Genomic DNA, 11,292 nt, shown 5'->3' on the forward strand with positions numbered 1-11,292 from the left:
CAGCCTCCAGGCACCAATGTTACTGATACCTGTGACATTTGGTGGTGGTAAGCTTCAAGGGGAAGAAGTCACACCTTCTACCCAGGGTTATGGAGCTCAGCGCAGGGTAAGATTTCAGGTTGTCCCCCTTGCTGGGGGTGTTAAAGCAAAACACTTCACATGCCCAATAAAGTCTATTTCACCCCTTTTACAGTATCAGGAAAGGCCTGAAAGGCCTTGGGCCTACTTCCAGCCTGCAGGCACCAATTGTACTGATACCTGTGACATTTGGTGGTGTTAAGCTTCAAGGGGATGTAGTCACACCTTTTACCCAGGGTTATGGAGCTCAGCGTAGGGTAAGATTTCAGGTTATCCCCCTGGCTGGAGGTGTTAAAGCAAAACACTCCACATGCCCATTAAAGTCTATTTCACCCCTTCACAGTATCAGGAAAGGCATGCAAGGCCTTGGGCCTACTTCCAGCCTCCAGGCACCAATGTTACTGATACCTGTGACATTTGGTGGTGGTAAGCTTCAAGGGGAAGAAGTCACACCTTCTACCCAGGGTTATGGAGCTCAGCGCAGGGTAAGATTTCAGCTTTTCACCCCTAGCTGGATGTGTTGAAACAAAACACTTCTCATTCCCAATAAAGTCTATTTCACCCCTCCACAGTATCAGGAAAGGCCTGCAAGGCATTGTGCCTACTTCCAGCCTCCAGGCACTAATTTTACTGATACCTGTGACATTTGGTGGTGTTAAGCTTCAAGGGGATGAAGTCACACCTTTTACCCAGGGTTATGGAGCTCAGCGCAGGGTAAGATTTCAGCTTTTCACCCCTAGCTGGATGTGTTGAAGCAAAACACTTCACATGCCCAATAAAGTCTATTTCACCCATCCACAGTATCAGGAAAGGCCTGCAAGGCCTTGGGCCTACATCCAGCCTCCAGGCACCAATGTTACTGACACCTGTGACATTTGGTGGTGTTAAGCTTAAAGGGGAAGAAGTCACACCTTCTACCCAGGGTTATGGAGCTCAGCGCAGGGTAAGAATTCAGGTTATCCCCCTGGCTGGAGGTGTTAAAGCAAAACACTTCACATGCCCAATAAAGTCTATGTCACCCCTTCACAGTATCAGGAAAGGCCTGCAAGGCCTTGGGCCTACTTCCAGCCTCCAGGCACCAATGTCACTGATACCTGTGACATTTGGTGGTGTTAAGCTTCAAGGGGATGAAGTCGCACCTTCTACCCAGGGTTATGGAGCTCCACGCAGGGTAAGATTTCATGCTTCTCCCCAGGCTGGAGGCGTGAAAATAGAACAATTACCATACACAACAATGTGTATTTCACCCATTCACAGTATCAGGAAAGGCCTGCAAGGCCTTGGGCCTACTTCCAGCCTCCAGGCACCAATGTTACTGATACCTGTGACATTTGGTGTTGTTAAGCTTCAAGGGGATGAGGTCACACCTTCTACCCAGGGTTATGGAGCTCAGTGCAGGGTAAGATTTCAGTTTATCCCCCTGGCCTGAGGTGTTAAAGCAAAACACTTCACATGCCCAATAAAGTCTATTTCACCCCTTCACAGTATCAGGAAAGGCCTGCAAGGCCTTGGGCCTACTTCCAGCCCCTAGGCACCAATGTTACTGACACCTGTGACATTTGGTGGTGTTAAGCTTCAAGGGGAAGAAGTCACACCTTCTACCCAGGGTTATGGTGCTCAACGCAGGGTAAGCATTCAGGCTATCCCCCTGGCTGGAGGCGTTAAAGCAAAACACTTCACATGCCCAATAAAGTGTATTTCACCCCTTCACAGTATCAGGAAAGGCCTGCAAGGCCTTGGGCCTACTTCCAGCTTCCGGGCACCAATTTTACTGATACCTGTGACATTTGGTGGTGTTAAGCTTCAAGGGGATGAAGTCACACTTTGTACCCAGGGTTATGGAGCTCAGCGCAGGGTAAGATTGTAGGTTATCCCCCTGGCTGGAGGTGTTTAAGCAAAACAACTCACATGCCCAGTACAGTTTATTTCACCCTTTCCCAGTATCAGGAAAGGCCTTCAAGGCCTTGTGCCTACTTCCAGCCTCCAGGCACCAATGTTACTGATACCTGTGAGATTTGGAGGTGTTAAGCTTCAAGGGGAAGAAGTCACACCTTCTACCCAGGGTTATGGAGCTCGGTGCAGGGTAAGAATTCAGGTTATACCACTGGCTGGAGGTGTTAAAGCAAAACACTCCACATGCCCAATAAAGTCTATTTCACCCCTTCACAGTATCCGGAAAGGCCTGCAAGGCCTTGGGCCTACTTCCAGCATCCAGGCACCAATTTTACTGATACCTGTGACATTTGGTGGTGTTAAACTTCAAGGGGATGAAGTCACACTTTCTACCCAGGGTTATGGAGCTCAACGCAGGGTAAGATTTTAGGTTATCCTCCCTGGCTGGAGGTGTTAAAGCAAAACACTTCACATGCCCAATAAATTGTATTTCACCCCTTCGCAGTATCAGGAAAGGCCTGCAAGGCCTTGTGCCTACTTCCAGCCTCCAGGCACCAATGTTACTGATACCTGTGACATGTGGTGGTGTTAAGCTTCAAGGGGATGAAGTCACACCTTCAACCCAGGGTTATGGAGCTCAGCGCAGGGTAAGGATTCAGGTCATCCCCCTGGATGGAGGTGTTAAAGCAAAACACCTCACATGCCCAATAACATTTATTTCACCCCTTCACAGTATCAGGAAAGACCTGCAAGGCCTTGGGTGTGTTTCCAGGCCCCAGGCACCAGTTTTAGTGATACCAGTGACAAGCTAGGGATGGGCCAGAGTACCTGAAGGCTAAGATCTGAAACTGTGAATGGTGTTCATATACGTTTTGGACTATGTGAAGTGTTTTATTTTTGGTTCCCTCTGCCTACATCCAAAGCGAAAGCCTGTAATTAGCAGTAGATCTCAATCAGGCTGCCAGGCGCAGAATCTGATTCGTGGGCACTGTTCGCTCTCTTGACAGACCATTTGATTCAGGAGTGGTCCCCACGCCAGCAATCGGGCTCACTACAACAGTGATAGTCACGTGTTTTGACCGCGTTGTTAAGGTCGGTTCCCTTCTACGTACGTCACCTGAGTGGTAAAAAACCTAACTCCAGCTGTAAAAAAGCAGCTCAGCAGAGTGCCTCCATGCAGGTACTGGGGGGGGTCACCATTTCAGGTGCATTCACACCCTCTGCTCTCCCTCGGGGTGCCGTTAATCATGCAGGCCTAACTCGGCCGCCTGCCTTCACCGTGCCACTGTGTGCTTATGATGTTGAGTCTGCGCCCGTCTCCTCCAGCTCGGCCCTTGGCAGTGAATGCCCTCTGCTTGCATGTGCAGCTATCAGCGCGCAGCACCCTGGTGATGCCTGAGCCCGGACCGTGCCCCGCTGCTTGTGAAAGTCCCCCGGCTGCCCCCGACTCGTGGGTGCCACAGCCGAGGGTGCAGGCGCGCGGCGAGGGCCCCCCTGGACCCCGGGCATTGTCTCCACTCCCCGCGCTCGGCCGGCGGAGCCCTGTGTTACTTCGGCCAGTTCCAGAACCCGTTCCCCGCGGCCCCCGGAGCCCCACTGCGCCGCCACAGGGCCCGCTCCCTGCAGGAGGCCCCTCCCGCCCGCGGGCCGCCGCTCCCGGCCTCGGAGCGCGAGGGTGGACCGGGGAAAAGGGGCCCGGGGCCCGGGATTCCAGGCACGGAGGCGTCAGCCATCGGGGGAGGGCAGAGATCCACGGGGCATTACGAGCCTCTGAGGACGGGGGCAGCTGAAACGGGGGCGGGGGCGGGAAGGGGCTGAAGCTGGGCTTCTTTTCATGTGTGCCTGGGAGCGTGTGTTTCAGTGATTGTGTTTTAAAACTTAGTTATTCCGATGGTAGGAAACACAAAAGTCAGCTGGGAGCAGGGAGCCGAGTGCGCCTCGCACAGCCCTCTCTCCCCGGGACCAATCAGGGGCTGGCTCCTCCCTATATATGCACGGGGCTCGGCTCGGGCGGTACATTTCTGTTCTCTGACCGTGCCTGCGCCCAGACTTGCATTACAATGGCAGAAACCGCTCCCGCCGTCGCGGCTCCTCCCGCTGAGGTCGCCCCCAAGAAGAAGCAGCAGAAGAAAGCAGCGGGGGCCTCCAAGGCCAAGAAGCCTTCCGGTCCCAGCGTGTCCGACATGATTATGAAGGTGGTGACTGCCTCGGCCGAGAGGAAGGGAGTCTCCCTGTCGGCCCTGAAGAAGGGGCTGCTCGCCGCCGGCTACGATGCGGACAAGAACAAGGGCCGAGTAAAGGTCTCCCTGAAGAGCCTGGTCAGCAAAGGCGCCCTAGCCCAGCTGAAGGGCACCGGGGCCTCCGGCTCCTTCAAGGTGAACAAGAAGCAGCTGGTGGGCAAGAAGGCGGCAAAGAAGACAGCCACCAAGAAGCCAGCGGCCAAGAAAGCTGCCCCTGCCGCCAAGAAGCCCAAAAAGGCTCCCGCGGGGGTCAAGAAGAGCCCGAAGAAGGTCAAGAAGCCGGCGGCAGCCAAGAGCCCCAAGAAGCCCAAGGCTGCCCCCGCCAAGAAGGCTGCCAAGAGCCCAGCGAAAGCCAAGGCGGCGAAGCCCAAAGTAGCCAAGAAAAGCCCTGCCAAGGTAGTCAAACCCAAGGCAGCCAAGCCCAAAGCAGCCAAGCCCAAAAAGGCAGCACCCAAGAAGAAGTAAGGGCTTGCACCGAGACACTGCAAACACAAAGGCTCTTTTAAGGGCCACCACCCTGTCTAGAAGAGAGCGTGTTCATCCCCACCTTTGCACCCACCCAATGCCCCACTTTTCCAAAAATAAACCGCACAAAACATCCCAGCGCACCGTTTCACAGGCGAGTGCTGCGTGTGATCTTGGCCATATAAAACGGCTCTTTCGGTGCTGAGTGGATTGAAATCGTTATCACATAGAAAACAAGGGGGTCCGGGAGTTATAAGACCTCCGTTCATAGTACATGTGCAATACTTACGTGTTTGTGTCTCGGTGCTTTCACTGTACCCGGGCAGACTCGACATAGTGTATGCATAAAGCAGACGATTGTGAACTTTAAATGGAGCGCAGGGCACTGCGTGCTCCAGGGTGACATGGGGCGGGTAAAAGGGGGTCTGGGAGTTATGAGACCTCAGTTTATTATAAACGTGTGCTAACGTGTGTGTGTGTGTGTGTGTTGGTGCTTTCACTGTACCCGGGCAAACTCGACATAGTGTCTGCATAAAGCAGACGATTGTGAACTTTCCATCGAGCGCAGGTAACGGGGAGTGTTCCAGGGCGGCGTGCTCATGACATCTCGGGCTCCTCTCCCGGCTGACCGGGGTCGGGTGGACCACCAGCGGATGGACGGACACGGAGACAAAGGCTGGCCGGGGCGCGGGCTCCGGCTACATCATCCAACCGGAGGGTTCTCTTTTATCCACAGCTCATTGGACAGCTAGGCTGCAGCCTCCAGTCCAGTAACCAATCATTGCACACCGCGGGCTATTTTCGAACGTGGGGCGGTCTCCTCAGCCAACCAGAGCAGCCCTCCGTCTGTGAGGACATAAATAGGGCTCTTTCCCCGTTCGACGCCATTCTTCTCTGCCTTCGCCGAGAGAGACCGCTCCCGCCATGGCCCGCACCAAGCAGACAGCCCGCAAGTCCACCGGCGGCAAAGCGCCCCGCAAGCAGCTGGCCACCAAGGCTGCCCGCAAGAGCGCGCCTGCCACCGGCGGCGTCAAGAAGCCTCACCGCTACCGGCCCGGCACCGTGGCCCTCCGCGAGATCCGCCGCTACCAGAAGTCCACCGAGCTCCTCATCCGCAAGCTGCCCTTCCAGCGCCTGGTGAGGGAGATCGCCCAGGACTTCAAGACCGACCTGCGCTTCCAGAGCTCCGCCGTCATGGCCCTGCAGGAGGCCAGCGAGGCCTACCTGGTCGGGCTCTTCGAGGACACCAACCTGTGCGCCATCCACGCCAAGAGGGTGACCATCATGCCCAAGGACATCCAGCTGGCACGTCGCATCCGAGGCGAGAGGGCCTAAGGCGACAGACCGACCCGGACAACCACCACAACGGCTCTTTTAAGGGCCACCACCCTGTCACCTACGAGCTTATCTTATCTGTCATGGCACGTGTTTTACAGGTTAGGGAGGGTGGGCTGTGAGTACCTCGAGCACTGGGCAACTTATACCGCCGGCTCTGGAGAAACCAGAGCACTCTGTGTTCACAGTGCACAAACACCTCTCCAATGTGTCCTTCATTTTAAAGCGTTGTTTGGGTGGAGGGTTGTGGTCGGGATCCGCGGGTCACAAGCCAGCACTATGGGGCATCTGTGCTCCCGGTACGTCGGGTTCTGAGAGTACCTCGAGTACTGGGCAACTTATACCGGCTCTGGGGGGGAACCGGAGCACTCCGTGTTCACAGTGCACAAACACCTCTTAAATGTGTCCTTCATTTAATAGAGCGCTTATTTGGGGGTAGAGGGTTGTGTAGGGATCCGCTGGTCACAAGCCAGCGCTATAGCGCATCTGTGCTGCCAGTACATCGGGTTCATGTGTCCGATTTCAGGAACGTTTGCCCCGGGGCGGATTATAGCCGTTCCCCAGGGTCTTAAAAGTACTAACACAACGTTAAACCGGCTCACACAAACACTGTTCGCCCCATACATGGAAAAGAATAAGCCCACGGGCAGATGCGCGAATTCCCAGTGGGTTTATTTAACCTCATCGTTACAGTGCTTATGTGACACTTGGTCCCAACGAGGGCTCATTCATAGGAATATGTTAATTTAAAGAGGCAAAACGGGTTGCCTGCTCTGTCGGCCCTCGGTCTGCAGCAAGCCCCGTGAGAGCGGGCCTTTCTGCACTCAACATTACCCTTCTAAAACACATATTTCTCAAGTGATAACAGAAGCACATTAGCTCTTAAAAGGAGGAAGTGATTGGCCCTTAAAAGAGCCGTTGTGTTTGTTGGTGATGCGCCTCGAAGCCTTACTTGGCGCTGGTGTACTTGGTGACGGCCTTGGTGCCCTCCGACACGGCGTGCTTGGCCAGCTCTCCGGGCAGCAGAAGGCGGACTGCAGTCTGGATCTCCCGGGAGGTGATGGTGCGCCGCGAGTTGTAGAGAGCCAGTTTGGAAGACTCGTTAGCGATGCGCTCGAAGATGTCGTTCACGAAGGAGTTCATGATGCCCATGGCCTTGGAGGAAATGCCGGTATCTGGGTGCACCTGCTTCATCACTTTGTAAATGTAGATGGCATAGCTTTCCTTCCTGCTTTTCCTGCGCTTCTTCCCGTCCTTCTTGGGCGGCTTGGAGAGCGCTTTCTTAGAGCCCTTCTTGGGAGCCGGCGCGGACTTGGCTGGTTCAGGCATGGTGGACGCTCTTTCACTGCTTGCTGTGAAGCCGAAAGAAATACGGAAGGAGGGCCCGGCACTTGTATTTATGGGCTTGGCCTGCAAAGCAGTCTCCTTCCCAGCTCTCTCTTCTCATTGGCAGGCTCCCCACTTCCTATGTTAAGCCCTCCTCCAATGAGAAGTACTGTCAGCGCCTAGCTGTCAACCAATCAGACGCTCTCGAAGTCTTTATATTACCGAGTCCAGCAGAAAGAGAAGTATTCTTCTCTCTGTTGTGTGACTGAGACCCTAGATCGATCGCCATGTCTGGAAGAGGAAAGCAGGGAGGAAAGGCCCGCGCCAAGGCCAAGACACGCTCTTCCAGAGCCGGGCTCCAGTTTCCCGTGGGCCGTGTGCACAGGCTGCTCCGGAAGGGAAGCTACGCCGAGAGGGTGGGCGCCGGTGCCCCCGTCTATCTGGCTGCAGTGCTGGAGTACCTGACCGCTGAGATCCTGGAGCTGGCCGGCAACGCCGCCCGGGACAACAAGAAGACCGCACCGTAGCTTCATAGGGGGGGCATGCCCAAGCTCTGGCCGTACACTTTAATGTTGTCCCGTCCCAAAGCCTAGCATGAGGCCGACCATATTAATGTTTTTGATTTTTTTTTTTTTTTGTATATACATGTATAATTTGAATATTCAGGGACACATTTTGCAGACTTGCCCCAGCCGAGCGGGCACCGAACGCGAGGGTTAGGCGGGCCGCGGTGACAAGTGGGGGCCTGGAACGGAGGAGTGTGCGTGTTTGACTGTGATCAGTGCACCGGCGGCAGCTGCTGAGCCAACCCATAACAAAGGCGGGCTGGGAGCCCGCTCTTTTTCAAACGGCAACGGCCTCTCCAGCCCCCGCTCCCTGCGGAGGGCGGGCCGTGGCCGGGCTCTCCCGCCTCACAGGGTATCGTCACAGGGCTCCCGCGCGGGTCCGCTGCTCCTCCATATAAGCAGCCGCTGCTGGTCGAGACTTCATTTCTGCTCACAGCACCGAGAGGAGAACATGTCTGGACGCGGCAAAGGAGGGAAGGGGCTCGGCAAAGGCGGCGCCAAGAGGCACCGCAAGGTGCTCCGGGACAACATCCAGGGCATCACCAAGCCGGCCATTCGCCGCCTGGCGCGCCGTGGCGAGTCAAGCGCATCTCCGGCCTCATCTACGAGGAGACCCGCGGGGTGCTCAAGGTTTTCCTGGAGAACGTGATCCGGGATGCCGTCACCTACACCGAGCACGCCAAGAGGAAGACCGTCACCGCCATGGATGTGGTCTATGCCCTGAAGCGCCAGGGCCGCACCCTCTACGGATTCGGCGGTTAAACACTCGACTTGCCCACGGAAAATAACGCAAAACACCAACCCAAAGGCTCTTTTAAGAGCCGACCACGATGTCATGGGAGAGCTGTGTCTATGCACTATTGTTGCCGCAGAGCCGGGATCGGCTACTCGCTAGCCCAATACGAGGGGATTTGCTCCGGTGCCACCCTACCATGTCGGGCGCTGTCCCGTGGCCCAGGAGCCCTGGACTGGGTCCCTAAGGGGGTGTTTAGACCGGACCAGGGGCACGCCATCCTGGAGCCCTGGACTGGGGACCATGGGGGGCTTTTGCCCGGCCCACGAGCCCGCCATGCTGGAACCCTTCCCTGCGGAACTAAGGGGGTGTTTAGACCGGCCCAGGTGCCCGCCATTATGTACCCCTTGTCTGGGGACCTACGGTGGGTTCAGCCCGGTCCAGGGGCCTGCCATCATGGCCTATGGTGGGCTTAGCCCGTCCCAGGGTTCCGTTAGCCTGGAGCCTTCACTGGCCAGATAAGGCAGGTTTAGCCCGGCCCAGGGGCCCGCCATCATGGAGCCCTTGCCTGTCGACCTATGGTGGGCTTAGCCCGTCCCAGGGTCCCGTTATCCTGGAGCCCTAAACTGGGGACCTAAGGCGTGTTTAGCCCGGCCCAGGGGCCCGCCATCACGGAGCCCTGGACTGGGCACCTAAAGTGGGTTCAGCCCGGTCCAGGGGCCTGCCATCATGGAGCCCTGGACTGGGGACCTAAGGTGGGTTCAGCCCGGTCCAGTGGCCTGCCATCATGGAGCCCTTAACTGGGGAGATAAGGCAGGTTCAGCCCGGTCCAGGGGCCTGCCATCATGGAGCCCTGGACTGGGGACCTATGGTGGGCTTAGCCCGTCCCAGGGTCCCGTTATCCTGGAGCCCTTCACTGGGGAGATAAGGCAGGTTTAGCCCGGCCCAGGGGCCCGCCATCATGGAGCCCTTGACAGGGGACCTACGGTGGGTTTAGCTCGGACCAGTGGCCCGCCATCATGGAGCCCTTGCCTGGGGACCTACGGTGGGTTTAGCCCGGACCAGGGACCCGCCATCATGGAGCCCTTGCCTGGGGACCTAAGGCGTGTTTAGCCCGTCCCAGGGTCCCGTTAGCCTGGAGCCCTTCACTGGGGAGATAAGGCAGGTTTAGCCCGGCCCAGGGGCCCGCCATAATGGAGCCTGGACTGGGGACATAAGGTGGGTTCAGCCCGGTCCAGGGGCCTGCCATCATGGAGCCCTGGACTGGGGACCTACGGTGGGTTTAGCCCGGCCCAGGGGCCCGCCATCATGGAGCCCTTGTCTGGGGACCGAAGGTGGGTTCAGCCCGGTCCAGGGGCCTGCCATCATGGAGCCCTGGACTGGGGACCTAAGGTAGGTTCAGCCCGGTCCAGGGGCCTGCCATCACGGAGCCCTGGCCTGGGGACCTAATTGGTGTTTAGCCCGTCCCAGGGTCACGTTATCCTGGAGTCCTTCACAGGGGAGATAAGGCAGGTTCAGCCCGGTCCAGGGGCCTGCCATCATGGAGCCCTGGACTGGGGACCTACGGTGGGTTTAGCCCGGCTCAGGGCCCCACGAGTCACGCAGTTCACCGACTATTAAGCCCCCCACGTAGTGGGGGCTTACAGCGCCTGGCTGGGAGACAAAGTTGGAGTTAGCGCGGCCATTTCGCCGCCCGGCCATCTGGTCGCCGCAGATCACTGGGCCATCTGGTCGGCGACCAGATAGCCCAGTCAGCTACGGCGACCAGATGGCTGGGCGGCGGAACGGCCGTGCTATCTCCAACTTTGTCTTCCACCCAGGAGCTGTAAGCCCTGGGGCTTAATAGTCGATAAAGTAGGGTTCCCATGCAGGCCTATAGGAAGAGGGTGTGGGATCCGAAATTGTGTGGTGAACCACCATGTCCGTTTACGGGTCCCTCTGGGCCTTTAAACAGCGGTTTCAGTATTTTTCTTTTTTGTGTGTGGACATTTTGGTTCAAGGGGACGTGGGCACCACTTCTACCCAGGGCTGGTGAGCTCCGATTCGGGTAAAATTTCCGCATTTCCCCCTTAGCTGGAGGTCGGCAAAAAAAAAAAACGATACATACACTTTTTTTCTAACTTTATGTTCAAGCCATGTTTCTAGCCATGGCTGGTGAGCTCTGATTCGGGTACAATTTCCACATTTCCCCCTTAGCTGGAGGTCGTCAAAAAAAAAAAATATATATATATTCTCATTTTTAAATTTTTTTACTAACTCTTTAGGTTCTAGGGGACAAAGTCACTTTTCCTACCCAGAGCTGGTGAGCTCCGATTCGGGTAACATTTCCGGTTTTCCCCCTTAGCTGGAGGTCGGCAAAAAAAACAAAAAAAACTATATATACTTTTTTTTTTTACTGTCTCCTTAGGTTCAAGGGGACAAAGTCACTTGTTCTACCCAGGGCTGGGGAGCTCCGATCCGGGTACAATTTCGGGTTTTCCCCCTTAGCCGGAGGTCGGCAAAAAAAAAAGAAAACTAAACTTTTTTTTTTTTTTTAACTAACTTGAGGTTCAAGGGGACAACGTCACTGTTTCTACCCGAGGATGTGGAGCTCCGATCCGGGTAAAACTTCAGGTTTTCCCCCTAAGCTGAAGGTGGTCCAAAATAAATAAATAAA

General features: G+C 56.0%; 3 protein-coding genes across 3 annotated transcripts; 2 read left to right on the forward strand and 1 right to left on the reverse strand.

The window, feature by feature from the left end:
* The first annotated feature begins 4,031 nt into the window (after positions 1–4,031).
* LOC144826980 (histone H1.3-like) lies at positions 4,032–4,726 on the forward strand. Its single transcript, XM_078685443.1, has one exon. The coding sequence runs from the start codon at positions 4,032–4,034 to the stop codon at positions 4,674–4,676; it is 645 nt and encodes a 214-aa protein (XP_078541569.1). The 3' UTR covers positions 4,677–4,726.
* An 814-nt stretch (positions 4,727–5,540) lies between these two features.
* LOC144826981 (histone H3) lies at positions 5,541–6,011 on the forward strand. Its single transcript, XM_078685444.1, has one exon. The coding sequence runs from the start codon at positions 5,601–5,603 to the stop codon at positions 6,009–6,011; it is 411 nt and encodes a 136-aa protein (XP_078541570.1). The 5' UTR covers positions 5,541–5,600.
* Positions 6,012–6,959: 948 nt separating this feature from the next.
* On the reverse strand, positions 6,960–7,340 carry LOC144827887 (histone H2B 1.2-like). The gene has a single exon (XM_078686049.1). It carries the CDS (start codon positions 7,338–7,340, stop codon positions 6,960–6,962), a length of 381 nt encoding a protein of 126 aa, XP_078542175.1.
* Between the last annotated feature and the right edge of the window lie 3,952 nt (positions 7,341–11,292).

The sequence above is a fragment of the Lissotriton helveticus genome, chromosome 4_1 (genome assembly GCF_964261635.1).
Source record: "Lissotriton helveticus chromosome 4_1, aLisHel1.1, whole genome shotgun sequence".
NCBI lineage: Eukaryota > Metazoa > Chordata > Amphibia > Caudata > Salamandridae > Lissotriton > Lissotriton helveticus.

Excerpts from the sequence above, each read along its gene's own strand:
- LOC144826980 (XM_078685443.1), top strand. The coding sequence starts at position 4,032 with ATGGCAGAAACCGCTCCCGCCGTCGCGGCTCCTCCCGCTGAGGTCGCC.
- LOC144826981 (XM_078685444.1), top strand. The coding sequence starts at position 5,601 with ATGGCCCGCACCAAGCAGACAGCCCGCAAGTCCACCGGCGGCAAAGCG.
- LOC144827887 (XM_078686049.1), bottom strand. The coding sequence starts at position 7,340 with ATGCCTGAACCAGCCAAGTCCGCGCCGGCTCCCAAGAAGGGCTCTAAG.